The sequence below is a fragment of the Cervus elaphus genome, chromosome 33 (assembly GCF_910594005.1).
Source record: "Cervus elaphus chromosome 33, mCerEla1.1, whole genome shotgun sequence".
NCBI lineage: Eukaryota > Metazoa > Chordata > Mammalia > Artiodactyla > Cervidae > Cervus > Cervus elaphus.
Window position 1 is genome coordinate 20840714 of NC_057847.1, and position 18587 is coordinate 20859300.

The 18587-nt window shown below is 39.6% G+C and overlaps 1 protein-coding gene across 5 annotated transcripts in view; it reads left to right on the plus strand.

Moving 5' to 3' along the window:
• The window catches only part of ZNF385B (zinc finger protein 385B), a 337178-nt gene that overhangs the window by 105687 nt on the left and 212904 nt on the right, over positions 1-18587 (plus strand). Inside the window, exon 1 of one of the 5 annotated variants that reach the window (XM_043894307.1) lies at positions 15305-15510. The exons of the other annotated variants lie outside the window; for them this stretch is intronic. Within the exon in view, the coding sequence (XP_043750242.1) occupies positions 15501-15510 (10 nt within the window). The 5' untranslated portion in view covers positions 15305-15500. Of the gene's footprint in view, positions 1-15304; positions 15511-18587 lie in introns of those variants that run through there. 5 annotated transcript variants of the gene reach the window in all.

An 18587-nucleotide genomic window follows, 5' to 3' on the forward strand; every position in this document is an offset into this window, starting at 1 on the left:
GTTTGTTGCTGCTATTGTTCCTACAAAGAACACTTTCTTAGTAGTTCTATTGGTCATTTCCATGCATGGTAATGTACAGCCGTTTATATATTGAGTTGACCAAAAAGCTCATGTGGGTTTTTTTCATTACACGCACGCATGCTCAGTTGCTTCAGCTGTGTCCAACTCTTTGCGATCCCATGGACCCTAGCCGGGCAGACTCCTCTGTCCATGGGATTCTCCAGGCAAGAATACTGGAGTGGGTTGCCATTTCCTCCTCCAGGGATCTTCCTCACCCAGGGATTAAACCCATATCACCTATGTCTCCTACATTGCAAGTGGATTCTTTACCCACTGGGAAGGTTGCATTCTGAGCCGCCTGGGAAGTTACAGCCTGTGGAAAAACCCGAATGAAATTATTGACCAATCCAATACTTGAAGGCTGTATCTTGATGTTCTTTCTCCTATACTTTTTGTCTTTTCTATTCTTCTCTAGCTTTTAACCATATCGATATTTCCCCTTCTAACTGTCCAAAATTTTCATTTTTCCTGAAGTTGGCAAATCCCAGACAAAGTAAAGGGCTTTAGATGGCTGAAAGCCATAGCTGAACAATAGCTGCTTTGTCATTTTAATAAATTTTTTGAATTAAAGCATTTGCATTGGCTGAAAATGTTTTCTTTACATTACAAAGAATAAAGCTTTGAGGTGGTAACAATAATTTTTGTAGACCCCATTCCCAAGAAGAACAGAACAAATACAGAAGAGGAGAAGACTTGTATTTGCTATAAGAACTGTGTGATAAAGATGAACAAGTACTGAAAAATACTTTGATCAAATCTTTAAAAGTAAAACAGGACAAAATAGGTTTTCTCATCCATTCAGTTTAAGGAGAATCAATGACTAATTAGATGGAGAATAAAGGAAAAAGTCCTCCTGAATATGCTACTTTAGGAGCAAAATGCACTGGGAGAAACAGCCAGAAAGCAACGTTTTGATACAGAATAGTATCAGAACCATGGCAAACCAGACTTCTCTTAACTGTGGTTTCCTTGGGTGCTTTTTCCCAATGTCTTTGACAGAGAACAGGGAAGAGGTGAGGTAAGTAGATATTATCAGCATCACCAAAAACTATTCGGAAGTCGAAAATTAGAAAAGATCAGTTCAGTACTATGGTAACTCTCATATGATTTTATATTTAGAGGGTTGTAGAAATTATTACAGAGAAGGCAATGGCACCCCACTCCAGTACTCTTGCCTGGAAAATCCCACGGACGGAGGAGCCTGGTGGGCTGCAGTCGATGGGGTCGCGAAGAGTCGGACACAGCCGAGCGACTTCACTTTCACTTTTCACTTTTATTCATTGGAGAAGGAAATGGCAACCCGCTCCAGTGTTCTTGCCTGGAGAATCCCAGGGACGGGGGAGCCTGGTGGGCTGCCATCTATGGGGTAGCACAGAGTCGGACACAACTGAGGCGACTTAGCAGCAGCAGCAGCAGAAATTATTAAATACCACCATGTCATTAAAAATTAATGACATACATAGGAACCAGTGCCCCAGATTGACTTACGGTTAGAATGATCCTTCCGAGATGTAAGCAGAATTGAGCCTGTCACTTGTGACTGACTTTTGCTCTTTTCCTGTCGTGGTAAAAACTAAGTGCAGATCCATGAAAGGCTATTTCTCTCGGCCAGGATTTACTTGGTTGCAAGCGAGACTCAGGCTAACTTAAGAAAGAGGAGATGTGTTGTGAGGGTACAACAGCCAGTCCCAGGAAACACAAAGCCATCCTTGGAACCAGCCGGGGCTCATGGAAGCTGGTGTCAACTGGAAGAGATAGGGAGCCATCTTTTCTCTCAGAGACGATCTCTGCGTCCCACTGGCTTCTGCCTTTTCAGCCCTTTAAGCTGTCTTTTTTTCCTCTTTAGTGACCTGTCCTTCGTCACAAACTGAGGCTTGAGTCTGACCCCAGCCCCACACTAATGTCACCAGTTTCTCATCTTCCCGATGCCTGAACGATGGATTGTCATGTTTTGAACCAGACCTCCAAGAATGTCTCTGATGATTAGCTGCCCCTGAATCAGTTATCTGGTCTTGGTTTGTCAGCTGTGGCTGGACTAGGATGCAGTCATGTGACACTAAGAGGGTTCGTATTAGGCAGAAGCGGCTGGACTCTGGCAAGCATGCTCTGGAAACACGGAAACATGTTTTGTATTCAGCCTTAATCACGAAATGGGTTATCTAAGGCTTTTCCTGCTAAAGGTTGCAGTACATGAGCAGCACATAATTTCTGCAGAATCCTAGTGGATAAAATGAGGTTAGAATTCTTCCTGATTTACCCTGTAGTTGCAGACTAATTCAAGACTGTTTGATATTATATAGGTATTTTTTCTAAATCATTCACTTGAATCATAATATGATAAATGCTGGATGTTAATAGAAATGCCCAACATTAAGTTGAAAAAGAAATAGTGTATCATCTCTGAATCTCAGAATTTTTCTCTTTCTGGAGGACCCAAGGAAAAAAATTGAAATACTGCCAGTTATACTATGCAATTATATCTCAAGTATGTTACATTTGTACTATAAAAAAACAAAAAACAAATCTTATTATGCAAGTTGCCCACTGAAAGACACATGAAGATCTGCTGGTTTTCTTTGAAATATGAATAAAGTTTTAATATGGATAAATCTTTGAGAAAGATTATAGATGATAGATGAGTCTAGTGGGGGAGCAGGCAGTTTTTCAGACATGGAAGTCTCTTTGTAAATTGTATAGATTAGCCTGTTTGGTGAGAGAAATATATGATCAAATGAAAAAGAACTTTGAGATCAGGATCAGGAACATTAGTCTAACGGAAGTTCCCTGAGAGCAGGGTTCCTATAACCTCTGCACTCAGAACAGTGCTTTGGGCAGAAGGGAACTCAATAAAGCTTTGGAGGATGAATAAATATTCTTATGATTTTTCTCTCCATAAGCTATCTGCTCTGTATTCAAAATTTCAAAACATTTGTTAAATCTTTCCTTAAAATTGCATTTTATTTTTCCTCCTAAAACTGCTTTTATATTTTTTTGCTTTTTAAAATTGAAGTATAGTTGATTTACAATGTTGTGTTGATTTCTATTGTATAGCAAAGTGACTTGGTTATACATATGTATACATTCTTTTTTTTATTCTTTTCCATTATGGTTTATCCAAGGACACTGAATATAATTCCCTGTGCCATGCAATAGGACCTTATTGTCCATCCGTTCTATCTGTAATAGTTTGCATCTACTAACCCCAAACTCCCAGTCCATTCCCTCTCTCATCCTTCTTCCCCTTCGGCAACCACAAGCCTCTTTTCTGTGTCTTTGAGTCTGTTTTTGCTTCATAGATAGATTCGTTTCTGTCATATTTTAGATTCCACATGTAAGAGATATGATGTAATATTTGTCTTTCTCTTTTTGACTTAAGTATGATAATATCTCATCTTTTCATCCATGTTGCTGCAAATGGCAGTATCTCATTCTCTTCCATTGCTGAGTAGTATTCCATTGTATGTATGTACCACATCTTCTTTATCAGTTCATCTGTTGATGGACATTTGGGTTGTTACCATGTCTTGGCTATTGTGACTTGTGCTGCTTTGAACACAGAGGTTCATGTATGTTTTTGCATTATAGTTTTGTCTGGATATATGCTCAGGAATGAGATTACTGGATCATATGGTAATTGATCTGAGGAACCTCCATACTGTTTTCTATTTTAAAGCAAGTGGACTCAGCCCCTGGACAAAGCAGAATCCTTTATCTTTTTCTCATTAGAATGATTTAGAGTTTATGTATGTAAATTGTATTGGAAAAGTATATTACTGATAAAAATATTTCTACAGCTAATTTAATAACAGATCAGATGTGGGGAAGCCATACTCGTTTGTCTTTAAAACTATATTTTAGCCATTTTGATTTCAGTGAATTCAGCTTTTATAGAATGTTCTAAATGGTTTTCAATCTTGTTTCCAAGGGCTTCCCTGGTGGCTCAGATGGTAAAGTGTCTGCCTGCAGCATGGGAGACCTGGGTTCGATCCCTGAGTTGGGAATATCCCCTGGAGAAGGAAATGGCAACCCACTCCAGTACTCTTGCCTGGAAAATTCCATGGACTGAAGAGCCTGGTAGGCTACAGTCCATGGGGTCGCAAGAAGTTGGACACAACTGAGCGACTTCACTTTCTTTCACTGAGCGACTTCACTTTCTTCCAAACACTAACTGAAAGCAACTCTTGAAAGAGAGCAGAGCACATTGGTGATATTTATTTATTTATATTCTATGGTTATGGAGAACAGACCTTAAAAGCCCTTCGGGTTTCATCTCCTGAAGTTAGATGTACCCAAACATTTTTTGTTTGCTGAACAATCGTCTCGTTTCAAAATTGTCCAAGTTGTCCAAAGTTCTATGGTCTTGTCCATCTCTTTCCAAATATATGCTGTAGGCACACCAGAAAAAACACATTGTTCCCAGCTGGTGATCACTCACATGGGCTCAACAGTCACAGAGCATTTTGTTGCCCCAGGCAAACCCCACCTCTAAGAGGACAAGCTGCCTTTACATAAAAATAAGCTATTTTGGGTGGGCACCTATTAGGTAGGTAGATAATTTTTTTTTAATGAAAAGAAAAGGTTGCGACATTTCTGATTTAACCATGGTGAAAACCTTGACAGATCTCAGGATACAGCTTAAGAAAATCTATGTGGTATTATTTGAACATCTGCTATCTAATGTGAGAGGGGAGCAGGTGCTCTGTCTGGTAGCATCATTAATGATATCATAATTCTTTTGATGTGTCCAGTTGTGCAGAGATCTGATATGTCTGAACCATGTTAATTATTATATGTCACTATATTGTCATGGAAGTCTTCTGTTGACATTGATAGAGAATAAATAGTTTAATGAGGGCCATGTTTTTTAAGGGCATATAAATCATTCCCTTCATATAAGTTAAACACTGGAGTAAAAATAGCAGTGCTACCATAGCGGTTAAAAAGATTTAATGCCTTGGAAGAAATCATGTATGTAAGTGATTCTTACATACTATCCGTGGCTGGATTCCTGCCATCACCTCTCTGCAGGCTCTTGACATTCATCTGTATGGATGCAGAGACTACAGACCAAGAGATTAAATCACTGTGGAGTTCTGGGAATTGATGATTCAAGCCTCTTATAAATATTGTATTCCCATTACCCTCATTCCCTTTTCTCTTATTTATTTCACTCCAATTACTATGCATTTGCACTATTACGGTGATCAAGGTGAGCCTCCTGCGTGTGTTTAGTCCTATGCTTGCCCTTACTCCAGTTGAATCAGAGGATCATTAAGACCCAAAAGGAACTTGAGAACGTAACTAGTTCTTGACGTTAACTTACTATAAATTTTTAAAGCAAGATTATCTAAATTAGCTAGTTCTGCCTCCCTGTTTTTAGAAATTATATAAATTTTCTTTTTTGTAGTGAAATCCCTCCCACTGTAATGTTTAAGATGAAGGGTTGTTTTTTTTTTCCCTTTCAGTTTAGTACAAAAATGTAACAATACAGGAAAAAAAGTAAAATTGTCAGTAAACCTGCAGTATTTAACGTATTTTTGGATATTTTCTTCTGGACATGTTTCTGTAGATATGCACATATACATGCATATGCAATATGCTTTTTTATTTACGTGTGTGAGATCTACTGTACATCCAGTTCTATATATATTCTCCCACTTGTTATATAGTGAACATTTTCCTATGTCACTGAATATATTTTGTAATATTTCACACTATCAATACAACCATTCCTCTGCTATTGAGCTTTTAGACTGTTTCTATATGTTTGTGATTATATATAATGTAATGAACATCTTCATTAATACAGCAATTTTAATCATTTCTTCTTATTCTTTATTTCTCTTTTCTGGGAACATTCTGGATTCTGATACTCAGAACTCCTATAATTCTGGAAATGTTCACGCTTTTCAAATAAGTGCCAGTCTAGTTAGTAATGATCTTTCATCTACAGAGAGCTGTACTTGTAGAAAATTACAAAGCTGATTAGGCTACAATTTTTCCTTGGTTAAGCATAATCTCATCAGAAATAATAGTAGTTAATGCCTTTAGGTGGTTTTAAGCAAAAAACTAAATATTAAAAATGAATGCTACTGAAGAATTTTACATGTATTTTAGATACTACACATAAGAACTCTTGAATTAATACATAAGATGAACTTAATATTTAGCATGATAGGAAATTCTGAAAAAATGGTGTAGTTCAAAGTAAATGATTGCTCTCAGATACTTTTGTTCTCCCCTAAAGGAAACAAAAAGGAAAAATAAAAGTCTCTTATGAAGAAAAAAAGATTCAAAGAGAAACAAAAGGACCATTGCTTTTTAAAACCACATTTACTTTTACCTAAACATGATTTATATTTTCAATTTTAAAAAAAGAACTACTTTACATTCTCTGAAAGTTGTTAGATAAAAACTTTAGTTTAACTCTGCTGTCTTTACTGACTCATTTTATAGGGAGGGAGCTGGGAAGGACTGGATCAGATTTATAACCTTGGGCAGTTTGCTTATGCTTTCTTAGTATCTTCATCTGTGCAATTGTTGTTAAAATAATTGAATGTAAAACACCTAATAAAGTGCTTGACACATAGCTGAATTTAGGTAATGCTAGTTCGTTTTGTTCCCTCTCTTAAATGATAATGACAGATTATTTCAGGAGGTGAGTGTTTAAAATGGTTTCTCTCCTTCAAAGAAATTCATCAACTAATATATATATATATAAATAAATTGAGCTAGTAGGTGAATTATTGCTATTTTTCCATAAGATTATAAACTTACAGGCAATTTGAGAGATTATTACTAATACATCAAGCAGAAATTAAGTTAAAACTATAAAGTTAAGCAATTCTGATATCCCCAGGGTTGTCCTAATTTCTTTGTGAATAGTGAGTTGGTCAAAAATAATTAAAACAATGACTTAAATGACTTAAATTTGTATAGCAATTTATGGTCTCAAATATTATCATATTTAGTTGGTTTAATTCTCACACAGTCAGTATCACAGAAGCCCATGGAAAATGAGTGACTGGCCCAAGGCCAAGCTAAATTAATTAATAATAAAGCTAGAATAAAAGATAACATGTTATTTCTATCTCTCGGTCCTACTAACCATCAAGTAAAGAGAGAAGAGAAAGATCTAAACTAAAAGTGATAGATTATCTAAACGTTAATGGAAGGGAAAATATTAAAAATTGTACCCCTAAATGGGATTTCATATTAAAAAACAAAAAATTGAAAATATATGAGGCATGTATACATCTTAAAAACTAGAAAATACGTATCAAAATTAATCAAAGGATGTTAGGAAGCAGACATTAATAAAGACAGAAGCAAATATTAGTGGACTAGAGGAAAGCAAGTATATATTAAAAAAGATGAAATAGCTACTTAAAATCTACTTAAATAGACAAATGCACAGCCAACCTGATTAAAGAAACATTAAAGAAAGAACAAATGTAAAACATCTGAGTTCTAACTTTCAAAAATAGCACCCTAACTACTACTCAAACTTCTGAAAAGTTAGCATGTACTTAGCATCAAGGACCTAGTAACAGTACCCATTTGTTTTGCTAGGCCTGCTGTCATAAAGTACTACAAACTAGATGGCTTAAACAACAAAAATAGGCCCTGTCACAGTCTTGGAGGCTGAAATTCTGAATTCAAGGTGTCTCAGTGGGCTCCCTTCTGAGAGCTCAGAGGAAAGGATCTATTTCAGGCGCCTCTCCTTGGCTGGCAGACGGCTGTCTTTTCCCTGTGTCTCTACACAGTCTCCCTCTGTGCCAATCTGCATCCAAATTTCTCAGTTTTAATAAAGACACCAGATGTATCAGATGAACGCCCACCCTAGCAACCTCATCTTAACTTGATTACCTCTGGAAAGAATCTGCCTCCAAACAAGATCACATTTTGAGAAACTGGGCATTAGTGTCTTCAACATATGAATGGAGGACTGGGAAAAGACATAATTCAAACCATCACAAATGTCTTTTATCTTAGATTCATCAGTCATTCACTTTTATAAGGTTTTTTCCTAATAAAACTGAAAGAGCCACACCCTTTTAAATGCTTTTAAATGTTATATAATTTTAGAGCTAGGATGGGCCATAGAAATCGACTCTAACCATATCTTTATTCTTTTATTAAGGAAATAGACTCGTTGATATTGGGCAACTTTCAGTTCAGTTCAGTTCAGTTGCTCAGTCGTGTCCAACTCATTGTGACCCCATGGACTGCAGCAAGACAGGCTACCCTGTCCATCACCAACTCCTGGAACTTGCTCATGTCCACCGAGTCAATGATGCCATCCAACCCTCTCATCCTCTGTTGTCCCCTTCTCCTCCTGCCTTAAATCTTTCCCAGCATCAGGGTCTTTTCCAATGAGTCAGTTCTTTGTATCAGGTGGCCAAAGTATTGGACTTTCAGCCACAGCATCAGTCCTTCCAATGCATATTCAGGACTGATTTCCTTTAGGATGGACTGGTTGGATCTCCCAGCAGTCCAAGGGACTCTCAAGAGTCTTCTCCAACAACACAGTTCAAAAGCATCTTTTCTTCAGTGCTCAACTTTCTTTATAGTCCAACTCTCACATCCATACATGACTACTGGAAAAACCATAGCTTTGACTTGATGGACCTTTGTCAGCAAAGTAATGTCTCTGCTTTTTAATATGCTGTCTAGGTTGGTCCTATCTTTTCTTCCAAGGAGCAAGCGTCTTTTAATTTCATGGCTACAGTCACTGTCTGCAGTGATTTTGGTGCCCCCCAAAATAAAGTCTCTCACCATTTCCATTGTTTCCCCATCTATTTCTCATGAAGTGATGGGACTGGATACCATGACCTTAGTTTTCTGAATGTTGAGTTTTAAGCCAACTTTTTCACTCTCCTCTTTCACCATCAAGAGACTCTTCAGTTCCTCTTGCTTTCTGCTATAAAGGTGGTGTCATCTGCATATCTGAGGTTATTAATATTTCTCTCAGCAATCTTATTCCAGCTTGTGCTTCATCCAGCCTGGCATTTTGCATGATATACTCTGCATATAAGTTAAATAAGCAGGGTGACAGCATACATCCTTGATGTATCCTTCCCAATTTGGAACCAGTCTGTTGTTCCATGTACGGTTCTAACTGTTGCTTCTTGACCTGCATACAGATTTCTCAGGAGGCAGGTCAGGTGCTCTGGTCTCTTTAAGAATTTTTCACAGTTTGTTGTGACCCACACAAAGGCTTTAGCCTAATCAATAAATCAGCAGTAGACATTTTTCTGAACTCTCTTGCTTTTTCAGTGATCCAACGGATGTTGGCAAATGGATCTCTGGCTCTTCTGCCTTCTCTTAATCCAGCTTGAACATCTGGAAGTTCTCTGTTCATGTACTATTGAAGCCTGACTTGGAGAATTTTGAGTATTACTTTGCTAGCATGTGAGATGAGAGCAATTGTGCAGTAGTTTGAACATTCTTTGGTATTGCCTTTTTTTGAGATTGGAATGAAAACTGGCCTTTTCCAGTGCTGAGACCATTGCTGAGTTTTCCAAATTTGCTGGCGTATTGAGCGCAGCATTTTCACAGCATCATCTTTTAGAATTTGGTATAGCTCAACTGGGATTCCATCACCTCCACTACCTTTACAACTGCTCACTTTACAGTGACTAGTTTTACAACTAGTGACCAGCTTTACAACTGGCAACTTAACAGCTGGTCAGTTTCATCCTGGTTATTTTATCATTTCTTTCAAATCCTTCACACCACTGGAGGCTTACATAGAGACCTTACTCTGTACTGGGCCAGAGGTTGGAGTCTTATTGAACATGTGGTGCTGCTATGTATTTATCCTTTTTATTATCATGTCCTCCTATAAAGCATTACTTGCTTTGCATCTGGTCAGATGAGCATGCACCTTTGCTTCTGGCTTTTTCTCTTCTGCCGTCACAAAGGGCCATTGAGATATGTATGCAGTTTGGTGTTACAGTTTTTAAAAGTTCCTGTGGAGATAAACTGTCACAGAGGCATCCATATGTAGCTTTACTCATTTAGGCAATATGCAAGGTTTATTGTAATTGATTTGGAATCAAAGGTGGCTTCCTTTTCAGAAATACATTATTACCACAAACATTTAAGAGTCCTCCAGTATTTCTATTCTTATTAAATTGCTGTTTACTTAGAGGTGAAATGGTCAGTCTTCATACCAAAGATAACTTGAGTCGGTGGATCTCTGGTAGTCCCAGATATATGTGTTTTTAGCAGATATCCTGGGTGGTTCTTTAGGTTTTTTCACACCACATTTTGAATAACAACAAGAAAAACCTACTTTAAGTCAACTTATTCATTAATTTGTAAATAGCTTCTCCCAAGAATAATTGTTTTATTTCCAAATAATATCACATTTTATCAAACCTCAGATTTTCTTAATTTTGTTTTTTGACTGTACTCCTTGGCATGTGGAATTTCCCCAACTGCAAATGGAACTTGTGTCCCCTGCAGTGGAAGTGTGGAGTCTTACCTACTGGACCACCACAGAAGTCTAGAGTATCCATTCACATCATTACTTTATGTATCACTAGGAAACAAATTTTTTTTTTTGGGGGGGGCTAACTAAGGACTTTATTTCAAACAAAAATTAAAAATAAAAAATTGAGAGCTATTTCTCTGGGTGTGGGGAAGGGATCAGGCAAGGAATTCCCCGAGGCTAGGCCAGTACCCTAAGACTGGAGGGGCCGTGATCATTCCCTTCCTCACTTCTGGGATGGGGGCCCTCAGCAAGTGCAGGACCCTATGCCAAAGCCCACCTACCCAGGGGAACTCGGGCTAGGGCTCAGTCCCTGGGAGCGGACAGCCAGGCAGCAGCGTGGCCGACCACAGGATCAAGTCCTAAGTACCAAGAACCGACTGACTGTCTTCTCCTTCCTGGGACCCAGAATACATGAAGAGGATGGCCTGTGGAAAGAACCTCTTGGACCCTGGTGGGGAGAAGCGAGGCCCCAGCGCCCCTCACGTTTATCACTTATGTTCTCTTGAGGGCAGTGAGTCCTGGAGTCCATCAGGGGGTAATGTTGACACAGCTGGGGTGGCGGCAAGGGAGCCCCGGTCAGCCTGGGCCCCACAGCTGGCTCTCCCCACCCCCCCGGCAAGTTCTATGGTTACCACATGATCCTTTGTATTTCTTGCCTTCCATTTCCCTTGGTGGATTGCTGGGTGGGTGGGCCTTCCTGGCTTAGGGTTTCTCCAAGGGCCTTCCCAGGGAGGGTCCCCTGAGCACCCCCATCACACTGGGCCTGAGGAGGGAGGAACATGATGCCATTGATAAGGCACTGGAAGCCGTCACAGAGTTTGGTGGTGATAGACTGCATGCTGCCATCCACCGTCTGCTCCACCAGGGAGCTGCTCCTCAGTCATGCTCGTGGGGAACCTCTCCTTGAGGTTGCAGATGGTGCTGGAGCCATGGAAGCGAGGAAGCCGAGAGCCTTGCTGCACGATCTCTTCGATCTGCACCACCTTACGCCTGTGTTTCCGAGCCGCGATCAGCCCTGCAGCATCAACATCTTGTAGTAGCTGAACATGTCACCATCCAGGCCGCCCATCACGTCCACAGACTCTGCGGTCAGCTTAAAGGCTGATGTCTCAAAGCCCAGGTTTCGAGGTGAGCTGGATAGGATGAAGCCAAAGTCGGCGTGGATGATGTGGCCTTCTGCGTCCAACAGGATGTTCCATTGTGTCCGTCCTTGACCTGCAGCAGGTAGCAGACCAAGCAGTAGCCAGTACAGCTCTGCACACAATTGCGCTGGGCACTGCGGAATGCCTCAGTGGTGTGACTGCCACGCTCCTGTAGGAACTCATCGAGCAGGGAGGGCTGTGAGTGCTTCTTCACCTGGGGTATGGAGACAGCGTTGACCACTGTCGGCCGAAATCACAAGAATATCACATGGCTCGATCCACAGGGGTACTCACTCCTGTTCCCAAATGGACTGCAATTGCTTTAACCCCTGGAAGGCCAACAGGTCCTGCCGAAGGTCATCCCCACACTTGACCATAACTGACAGGAGCCTCCCACTGGGGGGATGGCCATAGGGGAAACCCTCTCTAACTACTTTCTCCTGCCAGGGCTCTTTGAGAGCAACCGCAGAAGGGTCTTCTGGGTCTCGTTTGCAGGCTATGGGGGTGTGAGCCAGCTGCTCGGAAAGGCGCCGTCGGATGTCACCTGCTGCAATGAGCACAGGCTCCTTGCTTTCCTGGCTGGTGATGCTGTCCGCGGAGAGCTGGGAGATGTTGTCACAGGTGTCGGTGTGCACTTCAGGGAGCTCCCCCTGCAGCTCGCCTGTGTCCTCCACCAGCCAGGCCTCATCACCGTTGTCATAGCTGGGCACAGTGCTGAAGCTGCCTGCCTGCTACTCGTGGGTGATGCCACATTCGGGCAGGTTCTCTACAGACCGGATGCTCTGAATTCGGTTCTCGGGGATCCGGGAGGGGACACTAGTGGTGTTGAAGTTTTCACATTGGAGGACTTCCCCATAGATCAGGTAGGGAGCCTTGTCCTTAGAGTTGAGGACGACAGCCTGGGTGTGGGGCACGTGGACCACGTGATGGTCACAGCTGGCAGTGGGCAGCCAGACTCCGGCGGGGAGCTTGTGGGTGAGCAGGAAGAGCTGTGAGATCCGCTGCTGTGTCTTCTGTCCCTTGGTGGGGAGTGTGGCCAGCCGCTTGCCAATCGCCATCAGGGACTTGATGCAATTCTCCCTCAGGAGCCAGTCTGATGGGGGCACTGAATGAATTATCAATACTTTCAGTGCTGGAGGAGAGCTCCTCTTCCTCATTCTCCACTTTAGGGTGGCTGGCTGTTCATTTCAGATTGCTGCTGAGACTTATGCTGGCAATGGCATCTGCCTTAGAGCACTGGTGAGTCCTTTTAGAGGGAGGCAGCCCTGTGTCGGGGGCGGGCTCAAGGAGGACAGCTCCCTCTTTCGGTGAGTGGGCTTCAACTCATCTGAGAGGATCAGCTTCTGTAGCTTGGTCCCACGAAGTGTCGCTGAGTGGAAATGTGCATGTCTGAAGAGTAGGCCCCCAGCAACAGCAACTGTCAATGAACTATGATGCAGAGCTTTAAAGAGATTCCCTCTGGACCTGTGAATTATTCATACCAGCAAATCACATTTAAATTTCTGTTCAGAGGGATTTGGTGATTCCGTCTAGCTCCGTCTAGCTTCAGCAGCATTTCTGGGCCTCTGATAGGCAAAACTTTACATGTACCGTAGTTTCTTCCGCTAGTGGTTACCATTCTTATATCCTCTAATGGAATGGAAAGCTGCTTTCCAAGAAAGTCTGAAGTTGCTGTCATTTCTCCAGTAATTAACATCTGCTTCACCAATAACAAGTACACACACCACACCTGTTTGTATTTCATCTTTGTATGCAATGACTTATTTTTAAAATCAAATCGCAGTGTGCTTTTTAAAGCACTCATTTAAAAAAATTACTTTTAAATGGCAAACTCAACATTTGATATCATTCAAAAGTGATATCACTCAACTGAAGAGACAATATGAACAGCTGTGACCAAGTCCGTGCAGACACTGATACTGCACGTTGTGGGTGCTGCCCTCTGCATAGTTTCTGTAAGTTGTGATTAATTATAGACACATCCTGATTCAGAGCTGTGAAAACATGCAGGTGAAGAAGCCCTTAGAATCTGTGTAATACAGTAATAAACAATTTACATTGGATATATCTTCATGCTAGATTATAGGATGGCATAATGAGCTAAAGCAATGGTTTTCAAAGTGTGGTCCCAGGACCAGAAACTTCAGCATCGCCTGAGAATTTGTTATAATATAAATTCTCAGGCCCCACCCTGGACAGACTGAATCAGAGACTCTAGGGCTTGGGCCCAGCAGTCTGTTTTTAACAAGCCCTTCAGGGGATTCTGATGTCACTCAAGTGGGACAACCACTAGGTAAAAGTGAATGGGGTGTCAAGGGCAGGGAGAGAGGCTTCCTTCCACATTTATAGAAAAACGTTCATTAGTGTAAACATACACACATGCGTACACCTGTCCCTATTGAAACTTGGTTTACCCCATATGCGAATTTATATGCATAATCCTTCAGGTCACTACATCCAAATATATATATATTTGATATATGCAAGGCCTACATTTTACAATGGCCGAAAAACCCCAGATGTTGGTCTGTTTTATCATCATCATCCTTGACTACCTCTCTCCTTTTGTTCTCTTTGTTCCTAGATTAGTTTCCCATTTACCTCTTTCTCAGACTCTCATTTTTATTAAACTTTTCAGCCTGTTTTAATCAAAATAAGAGTAGCTGATCATGTAAAAGTTGAATCCCAAAATTATCTTTAATAGGGAAATACAGAAACATGAATGAATACCAGGAAAACGTACTGCTCAAGGATCTGGATCCCAGGAAGGTATACATAGTTTAATTTCTGTGCACTGACATTATAATATGTAAAAAGAAATATCTGCTGCAGGATAATTTAAAAACAATTGCTAAAATATGTAATATTTGGGTGTGTCATTTTATTTTCTACTTTAAAAAACATAGTCTCAGAAATCACATTCAACTTACTGGCTTTAGTGTTAGCTGGCATGCTATGTATTCTTCCTTTGAGGTCAGATAGATTTTTCTCCTTTTAAATTGTTAATTCACAGCCAGTAGAAAAACACAAAGAAATGAGATATTCCTTTGTTAAATATGCACTGCAATATCCTTATTGCTTTAAAACTGTAAGGTTTGTTCTCTCAGGAGAAACCTATTTCAGAAATAATTATCTTTGTATTGGAATCAAACAAACAATCCTTTGTGAAACTGAAACCTCATTGGAGGCTCAAGCTCATAACACCAAATAATAAAAATATTTGCATTCTCTGATTCTTGTTGAGTGATATAATTTTAATATACAGTCTTCCCTAAAAACATGTATATTATACAGAGCTTATTTTGCAGCAGAATTTCTTTTTAGTTTAGAGTTAAATATATTTTAAATTTTAGAAAAAAGCATTGGGGGAAAATTGGGTAGTTAGACTTTTTAAATATGATTTTATAAGCTTGTTTGCATGAGTTTCACTTGTTTTATTTGTTAATTTAGTAGAAAATGCTACTCGGAATTTTAAAGAAACAGCATGATCAATTCAAAATTTACATCTCCAACTCCAGTGAAATAACCTACTTTTCCATAATTTTTTTTGGCTCTGTGGGCTGAGGAGGCAGCATCTACTGACAGTCTCTGTATTGTTTGTTAGTTTCAACCAAGGTCCACAGCGAGTGAGTGGAGTCAGTCCAGTATTCCAGGAGGCTTAGGGTACAAGGAAGAGTTTGTGAGGGCTCCCACTCTCACTGTAATAAAACCTGTAGCAGCCTAACATACTTCTCAGCTCTTGATACCTTTATTATACAGAGTTTTCAGACTGCCTGAATTGACTACTGCTGAGAAACATGCTTCTAGGTAAGTAACAAGACTTACAAATGATGGTTTTGTTTGAAAGTGATAGGAAATACATATGGAGGTATACTTGGTTTTAGCTGTAATTTTCCAGATTTGTACAGATTTCATATAGTACTGAGCAATGCCATGATTAGTATTATCTGTCATCCTAGGATTTGGGATGATGAGGTTTAACAATTTAGAATAATGTTGTAAATGTGTGTCTAAGTTAAGGAAGTAGTCATGACTCACATAACTGTATGTTTTTCCTTCTATTAAGATAAGCACAACATTTGGGGGTTTAATCAGTAGTTGTTATAGACACTGAGTCTTCATGAACTAAATGCTAACATGACTTCTGGTTTAAAAATATGTTGGACTTCCATATGTTGTTAAAATGCTATGATGAGTCTTCTAGAAAGGGGTGATTCTACATGATTATTTTATTAATGTTTAAAATGTATGGAAAATGCCTAGACTCTCAGCTATAAAATTAGTTTTAAGTAATAGAACATTGAAAAGGTAAAGTTTGTATGCTGCATCTCTTTAGTAATGTTCATAATGATATCTTATACAATATATTTTAAAATATAGCATTTGCATGCATTAGTCTTAAGAGAAATCTAGAAAAATCTTTCAAAGATCTGATATAGAAAGCTTTCTCAGAGGAGCATAATTAGGTAAGAATTTCATTGGTGGCTACATAAACATTTTAAAAATGTTTTATTGATAAAATACTTTATTGTCAAGTTAATATTGTGAAATACTGGCTGAATTTTGTGGCTTGGATTATTTTTTTGGAAAACAAACATTTTCCTAATAGAATATGTCAATAAGTGTACAATGAGTAGAGGAATTTTCCAGTTAATAAAAGCTAAACAAACATCTGAAATCTCCAGGAAATTAAGTGAAAACATCTTTTATTGCAGTGGTTATACTTTGACCAGTTGCACACATTACTTCACATTTGAGAACAATTTCAGCCTTTGTTTTGGAGCTACTCATATTATCACTATATAGGGATGTTTGATTATCCATTTGGTACATAGTAAGCATAATCATGTTAGTAGTTTAAAAGATAAATTATATTTCTGCTTTGTTGTCCATGTGTTTAAATTATTTAATTAGGTCAGTCTGCACAGAGAAGCTTATAATTGATGATGTATATTTAGGTCAATTTTGCTATAATTTCAAGCCTATTTATTATTCTACTTGGTAACGGTGTGCTGTTATGAAAAATTACTGGTCTAGGAATTAGGAGACCTAAGTTTGAGTTCTGGCTCATTAACATGGCTTCTAATCACTGAGTATCCTCCTCCATAAAATGATTTCTTAGAGCCTGACTGTTTTTTTGCAATTCCATTTCTGCAATTCCTAGTTTTCATTATCCTGTCTTGTCAGAGACTCTAATACAACACGTAGTGTATACTGAAAATTTTAAACAAGGACCATCCTTTCACGTGGCCAGTCCTTTAAATCATACGGTCCCATGCCATGAACAGGGAGCGGGTGATACAGACCACTTAGGACCACAGTCCCGGTCTCTGGGAAGTGTACCTGTGTCTCTGTGAAATAGCTGCCATCTTGTTCCTCATTTACAAGGGTAAACATATATACAAGTGTATGTTTTACAACCCTCAAAGTCAGAAAATTCTGACCAATATCTGTCTTAAAGACTTTTTTTTTAAAAAAATGATACTTCATTTGAAATCATCTGCACAAGTAGCTTCTCACATGCAAAATCTCAGAACGTATTATACAGCATATTCATTACCTCTTCAGTTCAGTTCAGTTCAGTTCAGTCACTCAGTCGTGTCCGACTCTTTGCGACCCCATGAATCGCAGCATGCCAGGAGTTTACTGTCCATCACCAACTCCCAGAGTTTACTCCTGTCCATCACCGGACTGTCCATCACTCCCGGAGTTTACTCAAACTCATGCCCATCGAGTCGGTGATGCCATCCAGCCATCTCATCCGCTGTTGTCCCCTTCTCCTCCTGCCCCAATCCCTCCCAGCATCAGGGTCTCTTCCAATGAGTCAACTCTTCGCATGAGGTGGCCAAAGTACTGGATTACCTCTTCACTTGCCTAAGATTCCTCCATTGATTGGATATTAAGTTTGCAGACGTGAATCTTTCTGTCATTTCAATGAGATATGAAATTATCTGAGATAATTTCACTGTGGCTAAAGTGGCAAAGCATGAGCTTCAGATTTCAGAGGTTTGACGTCTTCCCTCACTTGGTAAGTGGTTCAAGGAAAATCATCCATCCTTTCTGAACTCATTTCCTCTGTAAATGACAATACAAATGTTTATCTCATAGGAAGAATTAAATCAGTAGTATTTATAAAGGATCGAGTATAGCATTTTAGCCTTTAAGTTGGCAACCAATAAATGGTAGATAATTATTATTATTATCTTATTAAACTATCAACCATTGATTTCTATTTAGATTCACCATACTGTCTAGGGTTGCTGAAACTATATAGGTTTTATATAGTTATTTACTGCAGTGTTCCAACAAGACAAGTGAATTATTTTCCTGTGTGAATGTAGAGTCAACCAGAACTCAGTCTAAATTATAGTTGTGAGCTATATTTACTTCAATGGTTAAGACCATTTTGGCCTCTGGGAGTGAAAAGTTATATTTGACAGTGCATGTGAAAGAAGTATTTGTGAATTCATCTCTGTCTCCTATTCATACCTGGGTTAAAATGAGCCATGGTGTCGAGCGGTTTCTTTGGAACATTACACAAACTTTCTTGTTCCTGGCCACGTAGCAGCTGGGAAAATGCAAACAGGCCTGAATGGGACCAAAGAGAAAATTCTTCTTAGGCAGGAAACCTAATATTTACACATTAATCAATACGGTGACGGTCACTAAGGTGGCTATGACTAAGATTTCTTGTTCATCATGAATGGAAGCTAGTATCTCTTCTTAAAGGACCTACTTCATGTTAACAAGTTCAACAGGACTACACTGAAGCTCAGTGGTGACAGAGACATTCCAGCACCAGAGGCTCTCTATCTCCCCTCTGCTCCCCGACCACCCACCCACCTCCCACCCCTGCTCCAGTAAGGAGGGACCCTTACATTCAC